Raw genomic sequence first — 18874 nt, forward strand, 5'->3', positions numbered from 1 at the left:
CTAAAAGGACAGCGTGGGATTTAAATGAGGCTCAGTTTGTACAAAGGAACACAGAGAAAACATAGAGAATATCCTTGTTACCTGCCACCAGCATCACATTCAACAGACCAGGAGAAGTTTTTCCTATCTTTTATGGTGCAGTTTTGGGGAACCTGTGTGAATTATAGCTTCATTTCCTGTTCCTGTCTGACGGCTGATGAGGTTGTCTGGTTCAAACGTATCTTGCATGCAGAGATGGAAGTCCAGGTGCTTTGGTTGCAACTAATACTTGTCTGAACTCTGGTCTGGTCTCAACAAGGATTTGCGTCCACATCACTTTGAGTCGCTGAAAGTTTTTTTTTTGTCTCTGGAGACCTGACAGATGATGGTGAGTCAAGTCCAGTCGAGATTTTTTCATAGTACAACAAGGTTGTTCAAAGGGTTGAGAACCTAAAACAGCAAACAAGCAACAAACATCACATTTTCACAAACGCCATAATCAAAATCATCAAAAATCATTATCAGATATTGTAATGGATACTAGAATTAATCAAAGTTATTATGAATCAAAGGCAGTTCTAAACTGGTGGATTTTTAGCCTTCATTTAAAGAAAATCAGTTTTTCAGTTTTCTGGAAGTTTGTTCCAGATTAGAGAAGCATAGAAGCTGAATTCTCAGTGTTTGGTTCCGGTTCTTCGGATGCAGAGCAGAACCAGCAGACCTGAGAGGCCTGGAAGGTTGAGCTTTAATGTTTTGCGGTGCTAAGCTGTTCAGTGATTCATAAATCACAGTTTCATAAAGTCTATTCTCTGAGCCCCAGTCAGTGGAAGGACTGCAGAACTGAGGTGATGTTTTGTTTTCTACCGTCCTGATTTTAGTGAAGAAGAAAAACACGAGCAGCAGTGTTCAGGATTAGGATTGACTCTTTAGCCAGTAATCAGTGCAACTAAAGATAAATGCATGGCTGAGTTTCTCTAGACCTGCTGGGACATTAGTTTTTTAATCCTGGAAATGTTCTTCGGGTAATAGAAGGCTGACTTTGTAACTGTCTTTATGTGTCTCTGAAGGTTCAGTAGTTTCTAGCAGTAATAACTGAAACTGTGTGCTGACTGTTGACTGTTCCTCTTTAAGTCTAAAGATAATAGTATGTGTGAGGGAAAACCTCAGGAGATCAGTTGGTTCTGAGATGCTTGAACACCAATCAAGTTACTTCAATTCTCTTCCTTTCATTTAAAACATCAGCAAGTCGCCTTCACTACGTCTAGATGAATAAATACATTAACTTGTTGCCATGACTATTTGTGTCAACAAGCAGTTGAACAGGTGAGCCTGTAAGGTACCCAATGGTTTTATTGTTCTTCCCCCTGTTTTGTCTCCGTTTCCCCGGCTGGTCAGCTGAACCCGTCGGACTTCAGTGATGAATGTTCTGTCCTGTGCTGCTGAGCACAGACACGGCCAGCCTGCAGGAAAGCACAAGCTTATCTTTGTAATGAGAAGTGTGAGCTGTGTCTCAGGCCTTTGTCAACACATGCCACACATGAAATATTGCACTGATGCCCTTTGGCAACTTTCAAGTAAAATTACTGGATAGAAACCTTGATGTTGCCTCTTTGTGTTGTCGGTGAAGAGTTTCCAGTTCCAGCAACAGAAGCTTTAGTCAAGAAGTTCGTTTTCTTCATGAAATATTGCGACAAAAATGTGTTTTATCTCCTCCTTTTTGTTCTGAGCTCATTTGCCTGACTTGTCATTAGGTTTCCTTTCAGACTTTTAACAAAGACGCTCATGCAAGAAATAGAAAACGCGACAAGCCTTAGTGGAAACTTCTGTTTCTCTCTGTGTTTTTACTTTAAAGAGATTGGCGGGAGGGGGGGTGAGAGGGGGGGTTCTCTCGTGACTGTATTAGTGCGAGGAGTCAGTAATGAGTGAGCAACATCACATATAGCCCAGCATGGGGAGCAGATGATAAAAGATGGAATCGGAGTACAAGGCAGAGATTGATGATGCAGCTCGTCATCTGATTTTCCTGCAGAGGGACAGATACGGTAAGACCAGCAGTCCGGGTGAAAATGCACAGATCTTCCTCTGCATCTCTCTGAGAAACAGAGTGACAAACATGGAATGATGCAATTATTATTTCAAAGCATTGAAGAGGGCGTGTTAAATGGCTTCTTGTGGCTAAAGACCTTTACCAAATAAAATCCCTCTAACATTTATGTCTGTTCTGATGACGGATTTTATTGCCTTGCGGCTTTAAAAATGAGGATTTAAAGTTTTATGGGATTTTCTTTCTGCCTGATCTGAAGAATATTAGATCAGTCTGTCAGTACTTTTGAAAAGTTTTCATTCCCTTGTTTTGAATTCTTTATCCTTGTGTTTCTCTGCCTGGCAGAGCTTTTCATCCAGACCTGCTTCATTACTGATTGCTTCATTACAAGCTCTCTGTATTGTGCACAATATATGAATAAACCTGATTGAGCGATTTCACCTGACAGTGCTTGGTAAAATATTTCTTTTCCACAACACCTTTCAACGTTTTCATATTTTGTCACGCTATACCCACAAACTTCCACAAAATAGAGATGATTGTCAAAGAGAATCTGAATAGAATTTTTACTTTTTATTTTAACAAATAAAAATCTTAAATGAAGCAAGTTGAGTCAGACTGAATAAAGATCATCTATGAACTCCAGATTTTCTGTTATACTTATTTCTGGACCTTGACTAGGCTATTTTAATATATGAATATGTTTGGTGTGGTTCTCCTGCTGGAAGGTGAAACTCCAAGGCTCTAACACAGAGGTGTCCAAAGTGTGGCTCAGGGCCCATTTGTGGCCCTTTAAGTAATTTTATGTGACCCTCAAACAAAATACAAAAATAATACAAACTTCTTTTTCCAGTTCAATGCTGGCGGTCGATCCAGTAAAACAAATATATACTGCTTTTCAAAAAAGATCAAAATTAAAGTCTCCTGAATGTGGAAGATACAACACAAAGACATTTAATTAAATGCATTTAATAGTAAACAGAAACACAAACATTCAGTGACTTTTACTCCAGAACAGACTTTGATGCATTCTTTTATTGAGTAAACTCCAGGAAATAAAGCAACTGTTTTTGAAGAATGAGCGACAGATTCGCATAACACAAAAAAGAATAAACACAAAAGATCCAAACATAATAGAAAAACCATTGAAATCTGAGATATTGTTCTGATTTTGTTTTGTTTGCTTAAACAAAGCAAACCTGCAAGAGTTAGTTTCAGGTCTATGATAATTTATAGATCCATTTTCTATGAAAATCAGACTTCTTTATTTTATTAAAATATTGTGTTGTGTTAGTTGTGCAGATGAACTTGAATCACTTAGCAATATATATATATATACATATATATATGTATATATTTAGAAACATTTAATTAAAAAAATGTAAAAAAGAAAAGAAAATCTTTTGTTGCCTTCAATTGTTTTCAACCAGACAGTTTTTTCCCGTGAGGTAAAAGTTATACTGTAATCTTTTTGGACACCACTGGTCCAACAGTTTCTCTTCCAGGACTTTTAGCTCCGTCTATATTCCTTTATTTAATCAGGTAAACCCCATTGAGATCTAGATCTCATTTTCAAGAGGGCATTTTCAAATTTCACTCCCCGTCGGGGAATCGAACCCCGGTCTCCCGCGTGACAGGCGTGGATACGCACCACTATACTAACGAGGAGATTGTTATCTATCAACTCTGAGCAGCTTCTCTGTCCCTGCTGAGGAAACGTATTCCCACAGCATGATGTTGCCACCACCATGTTTCACCTAGGGGTAGATGTTTTTTTGTTTTTTATCCTTTGAGCATGTAGGCAAAATAGGTACATTTTTAAATGTTTGCAAATGGATCAACAGTATTATGACTTTTATTGAACTGTGGTTTTCTTCTTGCCACTCTGTGATGAAAGGTCAGATTTATGGTTGACAGATTCCTGAACCTGAGCTGTGACTCTCTGCAGCTCCTCCAGAGTTCTCTGGTTAACGCTGACCTCTTTGTTTATCTGTTACATAAAATGCATCAAAGTTTGTGGTTGTAGCGTAAGAAGATGTGACTGAATTCTAGTGGTGTAAATGTGTTTGCAGGGCAGCATTTAAAGCAGCATTTACACATAAAGGCTGACCTTCAGAAGCCATGTACAGTGTCTTCTATAGAAACCAGGCTGACAGTATAAACTGGCTGCTTCATTTTATTTCAAGTATTTGTGCGTCAGCTTGTAACACATTCTAGGCGAGTAAAATCCTTTTTCAATGAGCAGAGAAATCAGAGAACAGCTGAAAGCACCTTGCTTTGTTAGAAACTGACACACAGGATGAGCCTCTTTCTGCTTGCATTTTAAAAATACATACCCTTCTTCTCTCTCCAATCAACCAAGCATTAACTGTAAAAGAACGTGTGATCCCCATGTCTTGATTTTTTTTTAACTCGTGAAAACAACATTCAGCATTACATCACGGTGTCATTGTTCTTTCCCAGCCGTAATTATCTCATATCTGAGGAGCCTCCTGGTCTCTCTCTCTTGTTAGCAAATCCTCACAGGCACAGCAAACAGCAGGAGAGCTGGGCTCTGAATCTGTATTTCATTAACACATCCAATGAGATATTAATCACCAGACATGATACGACCCTAAACACGTTGTCAAGGTTCAGTTAAGAGGAAAATGATACGTTTGTGCTGTGAAAAGGCAAGTTTAAGCGAAACAGTGTCAGAACCACAGACATCACATCAAAGTCTAAATGATTATTTTTGAAGTGGATTAGAGTAATGTTTTGAGCAGCTGACAATCAGATGCTTTTATTTCAGACTTATGGGAGTGAAAAGGAAAAGAAACACATAACGTGAGATTGAAAATAATGAATGTATGATAACTTCAATAACTTCTCAAACTTGGTTTCTCCTCCCAACATCGAGCCAAACTGCCTCCTAACGCCGTGATGATGCAAATAAATGGCTTCCAGCAGGACTGGACTAGACTTAAGGCCCAGAGCTCAAATATTATAACCAAAAAAGTATTTTAAAATAATTTTAAAATTATTTAAAATAATTGGTTGATATTTTTGAAGAATTTTGGACTAATCCAATCAAATCTGTCAGTCCTCATTGACTGGAGTTGAAGAGGAGTAGAAATGTGCAGAAGAGGAAAAAGACGAGTGAACTCAGCAAAAATATGCCAAACTTACTGATAGGTTTGTCATAAAACTGTTAGAATTAATGCAATTTAAAAATAGCTGAAAACAAATGAACACATTTTCACTAAATAATATCTGGGGAAATTTTAGCTAGAAGTGTGGAAATGCTTATTATAGAAAATTAAGACTTATTTTATTCCGACTTAAAACATGCATAATAATATTAGCCTACAGAGTTTTGTGTAATTTGTGTGCAGAACTACAGTTTTGTTCTCCAACTCTGTGTGTCAGAGAGAGACGGATAATTGTCTTTGTTCTGAAATATTTCTATGAATAGACTCAGTTTCTAACTTAGTGTTATTTTATCGTGCCATAAAGTTACACTTTGCATGTGTTACAGCTTATTATTATGAAACATTAGCACTGAAATGGGTGATTTATCTGTATATTTCATAAAACACTGAGAAGACACCTCTAAGAGTTTGACATCAGTTTTTACTTCAGTATGGGAATTTTAACACAAGATGAAAATGTCCTGGTGGAGAAAAAGCGGATCAGTTTTAAAATATCAGCTCTTTTTTATGAAGTTTGCTGCACTTTATTTAAATTTTGAATTTAAACACAATGTGCACACATACAGAGGGTATGTTATGTGCATTCACACATTTTCTGGTCTCTACCCAGCCATGTCTTCAAGCACATTAAAGTAGCTGCATTATTACTCTGTAATATACAGTCATTACCAAAAAAACAGAGCTCCGGTTGGGAGGTGAAAGATCGAGAAGCTTTTGCCAATTAGCTTCAACTGGAAGATTAATGACAGTCTGTTCCACCACATTATGCAACCTTTTAGGTTCTTTTGAAGGTAATCTTTGTTTCATCTGAAGAACATGAGATAATTCAGAAGCAAAAGGCTGTGAACTTCCAAATTATAGAATGATTCATTTTTGATAACTGTGTCTCAGCCTGGAAGAACAAGAAGAAATTTCTTTCCGTTTCTTTTTCTTTCTTTCTTTCTTTTGCTGTAGTCAGTAGAGGTACACTGTGAAAGAAAACAGAATCCCTCTCCATCTGTTACTCACAAAAGGTTCATGAATGATCTTCTGCTGCAGCAATTGGCAAAAGGAATATTTTACCTAGAAAGGGAAAAAATGGATTAAGTTAAATGCCAGGAAAATTTGGAAGCAGACATCACATCTGTACATGAAAAGATGAGAAGAAAATGCCTTCAGCTACTGAATAATGTTCCCAGCACAGCTGTGGATGCACAAAAGACTTCCTGACAAAGCGACTAAACTGAAGATTTAAACTGTTGGAGTCGCTCCTTTACTGGTTCTGGTTTGGAAATCATTCAAAACTTAACTCTTATGGTAAACATTGTACATACAAGCAATTGGACTTTAGCATGCATTTCTTTTTTTTTTTTTTTTTAAAGGTTTTGTTGGCTCTAGTGGCCTTCATCCAAAAGTAGTTCGACAGGAAACAGAGCAATCAGAGCGGGAAGAAATGCTGCAAATGTCACCAGGCCAGGAATCGAACCCGCAACCGCCAACACCAGGACCAAGGCCTCAATACGTCCCCCGCCCCTGCGCCACCACAACACCCTGGCATGCATTTCTAAATGAATTATCTTATTTCTTATTTTGGGTCATGAGCAGAGGTAGACGAGCCCTTCACAAAATATAAATATAGATGTTTAATTATCGACATTTAGGTTCATAATATTTATTTATCTTGATTGAAGAAGTCAACTCTGTATGCCTTTGTATAAACTGAAGATGATTCTCTTGGGAGGGGGTTGGGTGGTAATGGGCCTGAAAGAGAGCCCACTGACACAACTTTGTAGCTGTTTTTAGAAACGTTTCACAAAATAAACGTTATAACCTAAAATCAATATCAGTAGGTCAGGCTTTGTAAAGATTGGCGATCGGCCAGAAAACTGCAATCAGTGCACTTCTAATTTCCTCTTGACTAAATATTGTGCTGCCGCCGCTGCACATAACTGAGTTCAATGCTTTGGATGCAGTGGAGTGAAACACGCTGCCTCTGGACTCTGAAGCAGGGCAAACATGTTCTCTAGTGGGCCGGATCACTGTCTGGCAGGCTGATAGATGAGTCCGGGTTGAACATTAGGACACAGAGGGAAGCAGGTTGTTACTTTTTATCTCCTGGGATCAAACTGTCAAACATCTTTTCATCTGTCTCTGACAGTCACCGCACAAAGTTAGCAGTAGCTTTAAATGCAGAAACATATTCATATTATGATTGACAAATTTTACTGAACTTCAGTCAATATAAGGAAGCTTAACTCTTTACTCAACCATAAAAGTAAGAAGTTCATTTCTAATTTGAATTGTCATTAAGGCGAATTTCACTCAATTCAGTCACTTTCCTTGAACACAAAGTAACACTGCTGAGAAAATAACATCACCAGAAGAGATAACAGGAAGTTTCCTTCATTTTCTCCCACAAAATCAAATACAGCCGAATCATCACCAGGTTCTATTTGGACATTTCAGACCAGAACCCATCTCCTTCCATATCGGCCTGACAGTTGGACATCCATCGAGTTTATACATATTAATCATAACAGAAATGTGAAGAGCTTCTCAGAATTTGGTCCGTTTGCTGTTGCTGCTCTTTTTCAAATAAACACTCAGCATTGTTAGTCATTTCATGAGGAAAAGCAACAATCTGTAAGCAGTCATCCGCAGTCCTCTAAAAGCACTCTGCACTGTGTGGATAATGGCCTGATTGTTTACATCTATATGAAAACCATGTTGATTTGAAAAGAGGGAAATGTGTGACTGCACAGCTGCAAGCACTCCAGCTAACGCTGCCTTCTTGAATCTTAACGCCACATAAAGACGGGGAGCAAAGCTGGAGCTCAGACGACTGCCCTCGCTGAGCCGACCACTTCACGCTGAGGCGGCTCACCACAGGCTAATGATTTCTCTTTATCTGCAGGTGAGCGAGAACGCTAAGCAGGACCTGAAGGATGGGCTGGCTCTTTACAACTCTGAAAACAACATAGGCCTTCGAAATGCATGGAACATCATCCAGGCGGAGGTCGGTAGGCCTCACACTGCACATTACACTGGTGTTACATTAGCATCAATGTTTAATCACCTAAATGCAAAGTTATTCTGAAATATTCCAGCTAATGCATTTCCAGGCGTGTAGCTGTACGATTAATGTGACGTTAAAAAAAATCCAACTTGGCTGGTGGAGAAGAGTCCTTCCATTATTTAAGACCAACAAATCAATTAAAACACAGAGTTGTGTGCAGACTCTGTGGACTGACAGGTGTGCTTGTGTTTGGTGGATGGCAGTGGAAGTGCTGCGGAGTCATAGCGTACACGGACTGGCATGAGGCCCTGAAGGAGAAGGTGGTTCCTGACCGCTGCTGCCAGGAGCATTACCAAAACTGTGGCCGCAACTCCACCAACATGTTCTGGAACCGGGTGAGTTACATGTTTCACAGGCTCCACTCACTGGTGGTGGCACAGAAAACAATTACAGTCTGGCCAAGAACGTCTCAAAAGACTCATTTAGAACAAAGATTAATTACATACAGAGTGATGCATTCAGTAATATTTGGTTTTTATGGTTTCAGATAATAAAACCCAACATTATTTGACCTGTGGGAGCAGGACATGTGTTTAATAGTCGGTCTGGGCTCCTTCTGCTTGAATTCCTGCATCGATGCAGTCTGTGGTTCTGCTGCGGTTCAGGAAGCCCAGCTCATCTTTATCATTGGTTCTGATGTCCCACATTCACTTTGACAACTGGTTTTACCTCAGGCAAGTTTACTGGTGTTCCCATGGTGATTAAAGCAGCTTTTGGTACTTTTGGCAGTTTGGACCGGTACCAAGATCAGTCAAGCCATAACCAGAAGGAAAAATCAGCTGCAGTAGCCAGTCTTTCTCCCAAAGAGGGCAGCACTGAGACAGTTTTAGGTAAATTATTGCAGAACTAAACAAATTTACACAAAAATTTAATAATTTATACAGAAACATAAAAGTAGCACAGTTTGTCTACACAAAGGTTGATTTGAGGTTTAGTAACTCTTAACGCTCTTAAGACCTCTCATTTCTGTTGCTTGTCCTCTAACTTTTTTTCTTCCACTAAACTTACCATCAACCCTTTCTGCCTCATCATTATTGTGAAGCGACTTTTTGTTGTTCTTCTATGATATTCAGATACATCACTCCTTGTCTAATTATTCTACACAGTTCATCAGTTTTGCATTTTCAGTTGAATTACTAAATTAAATGATGTTTGAATTTATGAGATGTGCCTGAAAGAGAACATTTCTTATTGCATTGTCCAAAGCAGAACAGAGATGCAAACACCAAACACAAACAGATACAAAGGGAGGGAAAAAGCAAAATAATATTGAGATTAATATGAAACAACCACAAACTGACAGCAGAAAGATTCGACATAAAAAGTTCAACATCTAGACAGAAAATAAAAATGATAGCAGGGATTAACAGCAGCCAAAACAGATCTGGAAACCATTTGAGGTGTTTTTGCTGATGCACAATAAGCTTACTAAGCTCTTTATCTCATGTTAAGTCATTGTCATGCAAACTGATAAACATGCAACATAAAATCCACCATCTATTGCACACTTGCTCCACCAGCTCACTGGTTGCATGGCAGCTGATTTCCATTTAAACCTGTTTAAACATTTTACTTATACTGCAGAATTTGGATCATTATTGACATTTTATTTTGTTGTTGTTGCAGCACAATGTCCTCAACCCATTACAAGTCTAATTTCCCATTTAGTCTGGTGTGCGGTTTGTTAGCAGGTCCAGAGTAAAGGATTAAAAGCTGTAATGTAATTGCCAACATGAGAATAGGCAGACAATGAGGTGGTCCAGTGGGAAGCTCATCCCTGAAAGCTTGTATGTAATCCTGAGGAGCAGCTGCCTGGTATTTCACAACCCCCCTCAACAAGAAGCACCTCTTTAAGACCGAAACCGAAGTGAAGTTCCTCACCTCTGAATAAGGCTACGGTAGAGAAAGAGTCGAGTGCCTTAACTCTGCTCACATTCATCCACAGTTCTGCATATAGACGCCTGACCTTATGGGGAAATTCACTTGTTTTGACACCTCATCTGATATTTATCCATGAGGATGAAATGCCCTTTTTATTTAACTGGTTGGTTGACTTTTTCCAGGTGACTGAGCAGCTGAGGCCCAAAACTGCAACATTTCTGACACGACTCAACTCCCACACTGAAAAATGCTCATTTTCCCCTGTTTTTTTTTTTTTTTTTTTTTTTTTTCTTGCATTGCAGGGCTGTTTTGAGAAGGTGGAAGAATGGCTGGATGAAAACAAGCATCTGCTGGGAACCATAGGCATGGTCATCTTGGTAGTGCAGGTGGGTGTAACAAAATATATATATTTCTTTCTCCCTCCCCTGTTGCTCTTTTATGTTTTTGCATGTGTCTGAAAACATGATAAAAAAAGAGAGAGAAAGTGTTCATCCAGTGGCCCCCTGTGCCATCTTGTTCGATTGAGAAAGCTGTGAAGCTTTGGCTCGGTGGGCGTTCTGGGCTCCCACACATCTTGAAATATTGCGGTTCTGTTCTCTATTCCTGTCTGGAAGATTCAAAGCTGCGTGGCTCTGAGCCAAGGAGGCTCCAGTCAGGTAAGGAAGAACTATTAGACGATTGGAGAGCCAAGATATTGAATATAGAGAAGCAGGGAGACGTGTAGATTGAAGCATCACTTTCCTTCTGCTTTATATCCATCCCACTCTGACTCTCTAAAACAGGATCTTGCTGAACTTTAGCTTGTTTTATAGCGTGATGTTCAACTGGGAGCTGCAGTCATTAACCTGGGACCTGAGTTTGTGGAGCTTAAGGGTGTTTTCACACCTTATAGCCGGTAGAATCGGTTTGATTGGAAACCAAAATTGCAACATTTGTTACAGTTTCAGTTGTGATGCTGTTTCAAACTCCACTGTGTCAAATGAACTAAACCCTTTGAGAAATCCCTTCATCCCTTTGCCTGGAGGGGCGCTGAACCAAGAACCACTGAAGGAAACAATATAATATCTCTGAAGAAGACACTGAGCACAACTTCAGTTTTCAAATGCAAACAAAAATGGAGAGGTCAGATTTTATTGGTTGGAGGATTTTCCTTTTGTCTTTGGTGAAAGACCATGAGCCATTTCTTCTGCTAGCGCTAGCCTAGCATGTTTGTTTTGGTTGGACTTCCCAGAATGCCTTGCGCTTTAGTTCACTTAGTTTTTGGAGCAGTCACCGTTCTGCTACCATTTACATATGCATCCGAACTGCAATTGAGTTCACTTCAACCAAACAGAGACTGAGATTCTTAGGACCAGAATTCATTTTTTGGTCCGTATCAAAGTTCAATTACACATTCACACCTCCCCAAACGAACTGAACTTTCTAGGCAAGCAGACTGGAGCTGAATTAAAGAGGATTAAACTAGGCTGGTGTGAACACCCCCTGAATGTATCTAAATGAGAGACACATCCGTTTATGTGTCTTTATGATAGTTTGGTGTGAAATAAAAACAAAAATCTATCAAGAAATGAAAAAAGTCCACAACAGCTGCTCCTTTTTTTCTTTTTTCTGCATCATTTTCTGCTTCACATCTTCATATGATCTCAACACATCATTTAATTCTACATAGAGAGGAATTTTATTCATTTAAAAGGAAAATAATGAGGATATTTGTTCCAGCCTGAGTTTTGTGTGTAATTTCTGCCACTTTGGCCCAGTTCTGGTTTATTCCTCTTTTCACAATCAGAGAACCCAGTTTCCACCGTGATTTAGTCCTTCCTCATCCTGTAGTCGTCCCACTGGCAGCTGGAGTTATTTTATGTGACCATTTCTCTGCACTTTTCTGTCTTTTTTACTGAGCACTTTTAATATGCTGATGCTTAAATAGCAAACTGAATGCAGGCGCCTTGACTCTGAATAATTTACAAACTGAATTTTAAGAGAAATGTGTTGATGTTGAGGTAATAAGAGTGATAGCAGTAGTTTAAGCTGCTTCCAGTCTGCCACAGAGCACTTCAAGTAAAGATGAATCACCTGTTAAGGTGGCTAATAACTTGCAGCCTGCAGATTCAGGTGATTCCTCTGCTCCTGCTCTAATATGCTCACAAATCTCTACAATCATTTTTCCAGTTCCTGTGATGAGAAGCTCAAACAAACTTCTTTACTCTGTTGATTCGTCTCGACATTAAAAATCTGCTGAATTGCTGACGCAAACTTTAGTTTTGATTCTCCACCTTATTAAGCATCATCTTCTGCTTCACATCTTCATATAATCTCAACACATCATTTAGTTATTGAAAATTCAGCTTCTGCTTCACTTACTGAGACAGACATGAGCCCATCAGCCTCTCCTTCTCCTGCTCCCTGTTAGGTTTTGTATTGATTCTAAAATCCTGCAGTTTAAATCTTTAAATCAGACTGCCTGATCCCCAGAGATCTACTGATAAACCAGGAAGCGAACGCACAGATTGCTCTCTTAAATCGAAGGATAGCCGTTTTTTTCTCCCTTTATTTGTTTGTTTTAAATAAGAGTTGTTAACGACGCCAAGCTGGGTCGCATCCAAAAATGTGCTGGTGACTCAGTAATTGAGTCTCCTCAAAGCAAAAACCAACCTAATCAGGATTTAGTCAGGCGAAACTCCATCGACTCGTGCAAATCAACTCTTACGATGATCAATGTGGCCGACATGAGATGTTTCAGGAAAACTTTTCCACTCCTGGTTCCAGGCGGTGGTGAGAAAAGAACGTTTAACATCCTGGAGTCATCGTCCAAAAACATGAGCTTTGATTCACTGAATCCATTTCACATCTAGTTACTGAGGCATAAAACTTGTTGGCCTTTAATGTTTAACAGTGTTTTTTATTATTACACTATTTTTGTAAATAAACTAAATTCATTTTATTCCGTTCTGTTAGCTACTTATTTAGTTTATATTAATAAATGGAATGCATTTATTTATTTAGATCAATTTGTTTATCTAAATAAATAATAATTTTATTTATTTTAATTTTGTTACAGATTTTGTATATCTTAAATGCATGTATGTATTTATTTCATTTAAATAGAGTTTAATTTATTTTATTTTTGAGTTGGTTATTTATTCAGTTTTATACAAATAAACTATATGTTTTCTCTTTGACTAATTTAAATTGGTTGGATCTTCTGAAACTCTTAAGTGAAAAGAAATCTGGAAGTTTTTCTCTCTTTCTTCTGTAGGTGTAAATGAATGAAGGGATCAATTAAATTATATTGAAATGGCTATCCAAAAATTATCAATATCCAAATAACCCTTCATCATGTATTTCTGCTTTACTGATGGCTGCATGGCCAATAAAACAATAACTAAATGAGTTCAGTACTTAATATAAGTTTATTTAATGGGCCTGTTTATGGACCAATAAAACCAAAACGTTGTTGACTGATTAACATTGTTTACATCATTGTTTCATCTCCACATTTGCCTGCAGTTTGACCACCATTAGTAAAGTTCTGATTTAATTTAGCTTATGATTCATTTATATTTTTTCTGGGTTCAGGGACATAAAAAAATATTTGACCCTCACAGATTTCTTCTGTTTTATTCTTGTTGTTGCTTTTAAATATTTCAGATCAACAATTGACGAATAACTAGACAAGAACAACTGGAGTAAATATAAAAGGCAATATGAAAATGATATTTTTTTAGGTTTTTAGGCAAACCAGAATTCGGTTTTATAGACCGGATCAGAGTTTGATTTCACAAACCAGACTTTCCAGGCATACAAACAAAAGTTTCATTAAAGTGGACTAAATGGGGCTTAGCGCATCCCAAATATCTTTTTTTTATTTGGAGCTTACAAATTTAATTGAAAAGTGAAAAAAACATTGTAACTCTTAATATTAAAAGTTGAAGCTGTATAGAGACACATTTAAAGCAGGAATATAAAACAAATTCATACCACAACCAGAACTTTGGTGTACAGTTTAAACTGCTCCAGTTGTCTGTCCATACTGTCCAGCACTCTGACAGAACCGTAACGTTTCACTTCTCGTTGTTTTGTTTTGCACCGTCTTGAACAAAACTCTTCATTCTGGCTGGGCTTTGTAGATTCATACCTCTGTCTATGTGAGTTCTGTTTTTTTCTGCTAAATCCATTTAATCTCTGCCACCTACCCGAACATTTCTGACAGTAACTCACCTTTCTGTTCATTATTACAGCCTTCAAGGCTCACGCTGCGGCACAGCCTCAATGGAGCCGGCTCTTCTTACTACGATTATTACTATTTGCACACCTGTCTCTCCTAGTACTGCTGCATCCTTCCTCCGTTTTGTTGGTTTCTTTCAATGGATCTCTTGTTTTATCGCCTCTTCTCTCCTTAATATGTCTGTTGCTGTGCTCAAGGCAAAGCAAGACTCCTAATCCTTGAATCCATGGTTCATTTAGAGCAAGGTGACCTCCCCATTAAAGCTTTTTGTTGACTTCTGGAAGATTATGCACATAGTTAATGTCCTTAGGGGACGTTTGTGCTTGAACTTTTAGGTTGAGGTTAAGGTATTCTATACCTTGTGGACTAATTTGTAGCAGAGCCTGCCATACACAATCACAAACAACTGGCATGAAAACTCCATAATTATTCATTTAAAAAGAGATAATGTTAAAAGTTGTTGCAAGCAGAAGTGAAGCGGTAAAGTCAGGAATGCTTAAACGTTCCGTGTTCTGGTTAAACACACTCATCAAATTTAGATTCATCAAATTGCAAAATCCAAACTCACACCTACATTCACATAAGCAGTGGTCTGGACCGCTAGCTTAACAGTTAGTTACGCTAATCATAAACATTAGATCTGCTAATGCTAATGCTAATGCCACATTTCACTGACTCAGCATGTGTTACATGAGAGTATATCGTCCTCCAGAGGATCAGATGTGTTACTGCAACCTGTACGGTTAGCGCTTTACTAAGGCTTATTATTACTCTCCTCTCTAAGCCAATAGCTGGGTTGCAATTATTGGGTTGTAGTGTTTTATCAAAACTATGAAACTTCAACTTCAGCTGAGCACTTTTTAGACTTTATTCTTCTCACTCTACTGCAGCCTCAAGGACAAAACAAGCAGTGCCTGTTGTCCCGAAATTTCATTTGCATTCAAATTTCCTCATAGTCATGCATTGGAAGCGACCTGCTGCATCTGCCTGGTAAAAATTGTAATTGTCCTGGTTGTTCACAGAAATTTTCTGCATATGACATGTTTGTAAATCGGAGCTGTTGCTAAGAGGAGCTCTTTGGAGGGCTGTAAGCCTCTTTAACTAATTTGATTGATGCCACCCATTAGGAAAGGCACTTACTGTGTGATCCCATACAGTCTGTGCTGTATTTTAGCAATTAGTACATGTTGTTGTCAACATTAACCTTCAGGTGGTGCATTCAGTGCTCATATGTTTGAACAGTTTTGACATTTGCTTACAATACAAATATTTGCTAAATTTGCCTTCAAAAATGTATTAGTCATAGAGAAGCAGATATAAAGTTAAAATTGTGAGTCAATGTGTTTACGAATCAAGTCCATCAGACCTTTTAGGAACTCTAGATTTCAAAGAAAATTACTATCAGTTTAATGACTTCTTTGTCTCTGAAGGTATTAGTTGCACCAGCTATAACACGAAGTCAAGCAGAAGTGGAAAACAAAGCGCTGGGGTTGAGAGGTTTGTCAGGAGCTTTTTTTAAATGAACTCAGTTTTCATCCAGGAACAAATAACCTTCTCCTTCAGCACCATCTCGGTCAGTCCTGTATAAATTGAGACAAGTGCTTAGCATTTGCTTTTAATACAAATTGAAATGAAAGGGCTGTACGCTGGCAAGGCTGAATGAGTCCAGGCAATTCACAACTGGCCTTGTTTTTATGCTACTAACACGTCTTTTAACTTCATTCCTCTGAAATGAAGTTAATAGCCACTTAAAGACAAAAAAACATCCAGTATTTCTGACCTCACAGCAACTATTCTGACATGTTTACAGATATTTCATATATTCAGCCTGTCAGTGCTAACAAATGAAGGACATTTTCCTGAAGGTTAAGCCTTAGTTTTAACCCTCTCGTTACACATGCATACAGCCACTCGCTCCTCTGATTCAGTGTCGGTAGGAAGAGTCAGGAAGCAGATGTCAAGCACAGATTGGCTCATCCCAAACCGATGTGGACAACATGACAAAGAAACGTAAAACTGGCCGGAGGCACTTGGATGTAGTTTTGAAATATTTATAGAAGATGCAGACTCAGTCTGACAGAAACCTGGATGTTTATCTTCCTCCAAAATGACAAAAAGATTTTACTTTCTAACTTTGCTAAAAGGTGTTTGATTCATTTCTGTAGAAACTTGCTCCTGTAAGTTTGCTTCTGTTTCCTTCATTTCTAATCAACATGCAAATGAATTACTGCAGTTCTTTATGCAGTATTGGGACTTTTTAATCAAGTCTGTAATTAATTAATTGCATTTAAACAAAAAATGTATACTGTATACACAAAATGAATTTTCAAGCCTAAAACTTTTTACTGCTAAATTAGTGAATAAATAGACATATGAGTTCAACAAAAAATATGTTTATAGTTTTTAATCTGATATTCAGATTCTTCCTCCATCAAATTGGGGCAAAGTGTGATTCAGCTTTCAAATGTTTCAGAAATCTGATCATTCATTAAGTGTCTTTAGAAATGTAGATGATGGACACTGACATTAGCGTTAGCTGCTGCATGTTTAGCATTCAGATGCTAGTTTGGGCTTGAATAGCTTCTGACAGGTTAACTCCTTTAGCACAACTTGAACACATTAGTCTTTTCCAGTGTCCCATCACATCTTTTGTTGAAGCAGAAATGAACCTCAGTGAGATTACAGAAGCAGCTTCGTCGCCAATCGCTGCTGTCTGTTGATGTCGCTTGTGCAGGCGTACCAGAAATGCACCAGGACAAAGGCTACAGCTTGTGCTACAGCTTGGGACTTTTGCATGTTAAAAAAAAAAAAAAAAAAACGATCAATTGCGTTAAAAATGTTAATGCATAAAAATCGATGTAATTAATTAGCAAAGTTGGTGTCAAAGTACAAAGGTAATCAGGCTCAAATTTCACATTTAGTTTAATTTAATTCATCCGTCCATCTGTTGTCCAAACCTGCATTTGGGTTGGTGTCATTGGGTGAAAGGCGGGCTCCACCCCAGACCAGCCAGCAGGCCGTCACTGATTATACATTTCCTTCTGAAGTTTTAACATTACACCCTATTCCCATTTTTTGCCAATTCAATAACAATTCTTCTAGTTGAATCACATTCAAGGAGACAAACCTAACAGAAACCGTTACACCTGGGGCTTTACCCTATTTCTCACTGAGTAATATGTTGAGTACAACCCTGACAGGTTGCAACCACCAATCTATCACAGAGACACACAGGACAAACAACCAGACATGAACGCCTGCGGCCAATTTACAGAGACCGGCTAGCTGTGGGGGAAAGCTGGAGTGTGTTGATGGATGGATGGATGGATGGATGGATGGATGGATGGATGGACGGACGGACGGACGGACGGACGGACGGACGGACGGACGGATAGACAGATAAAGATGCTGCATGTAAGACTTAAGCCTTGCAGTAGATCAGGGAGACGTCATCGTCTTTAGGCAGGAAAAAGCCAATTAAGCTGGTTTCATAAAAACAGTGAAACATTTTGAGGATCTGAAGTATTCGGTTAAAGAAAAATGTTTAAAGTTTAAATGGTGTTTCTAGCTAACAGTGATTGGCTGTAATTAGCCCTCAACAAGCACAGAGTGGTTTAGTGATTTGAAAAGTTTCCCAATTCCTGTCAGGGAAAAAACATTTGAAACAGGTAAATATTTCAAGAATCATAAAAAATATGTTTGAGCTTTTTTATGAGGTTTTATGAGACATTTCCCAAAAGAGTTGATTGTTTTGATGTCTAAATGGCTGAAGTAGCTCAGAGATTATAAAAGGAGTAGGAGAGAGCGGGGAAAACGTCTCCATGGCTCAGGGATCATAAGAGCGTAAATGTTTGTTGTTTGGAAGCTTTTTTTCCATCCATAAAATCCTCTTTACTCCACATGTCTGTTAACAGGAGGGTTTTTCCTTTGCATGTTTTCTGTCTTTATGCCTAACTCTAAGTGAGGAGAGTCACATCAGCTGGATGTGGATGATAGTTAGAGGTGTGGGCAGTATCTAAGATTATGACTCACATTCAATCTAAAATATTCCTCCACTGATAGATATTACTTACTGAGAAGACATCACCACATTCACTTCATAGAAAATGACTTCAAATCATCAGTTGGCACAGTTATTGGTGTGCAGATGAGATGGAAAATCACCTAATGTGCAAAAATACAAATTGGAAAAAGTAGCAGAATGACCTCTGGGTATTTAGATTATTTGCTGCCTTATGTTTTATTATTATTATTTTTAATAGTTTTTAACTGTGGTTTATACTAACCAAAGAACATTAGGTTAAGCTCAGACTACTGAGGGATTCTCCTAATAAAAACCAAATTTGCTTTAAAAAATCTATCCATAAACTCTGTTTTCTTTTTCATCCAAACTTTTCAGGATAATGGCTTTAGGATCAGCCTTGTGGCTGCGTTTGATGTAAAGTATCAGGGCTAATGGAAACTTCAAAGAGATGGCTGCAGACTTTGATTCAGTGGCA

At 38.3% G+C, this 18874-nt stretch overlaps 1 protein-coding gene and 1 long non-coding RNA gene across 3 annotated transcripts in view; one reads left to right on the forward strand and one right to left on the reverse strand.

The window, feature by feature from the left end:
* The window catches only part of tspan9a (tetraspanin 9a), a 212769-nt gene that overhangs the window by 185937 nt on the left and 7958 nt on the right, over positions 1 to 18874 (forward strand). For both annotated transcript variants that reach the window (XM_028035394.1, XM_028035387.1), the window contains 3 exons: positions 8108 to 8209; positions 8473 to 8604; positions 10453 to 10536. In XM_028035394.1, coding sequence (XP_027891195.1) covers positions 8108 to 8209; positions 8473 to 8604; positions 10453 to 10536 — 318 coding nt within the window. The remainder of the gene's footprint in view (positions 1 to 8107; positions 8210 to 8472; positions 8605 to 10452; positions 10537 to 18874) is intronic.
* On the reverse strand, positions 1882 to 10733 carry LOC114155488 (uncharacterized). The gene is made up of 3 exons (XR_003597761.1): positions 10722 to 10733; positions 4929 to 4931; positions 1882 to 2502 (listed from the first exon to the last, which is right to left on the reverse strand). It is a non-coding gene; the product is annotated as an uncharacterized LOC114155488 (long non-coding RNA).

Source organism: Xiphophorus couchianus, chromosome 2 (genome assembly GCF_001444195.1).
Source record: "Xiphophorus couchianus chromosome 2, X_couchianus-1.0, whole genome shotgun sequence".
Taxonomy (NCBI): Eukaryota; Metazoa; Chordata; class Actinopteri; order Cyprinodontiformes; family Poeciliidae; genus Xiphophorus; species Xiphophorus couchianus.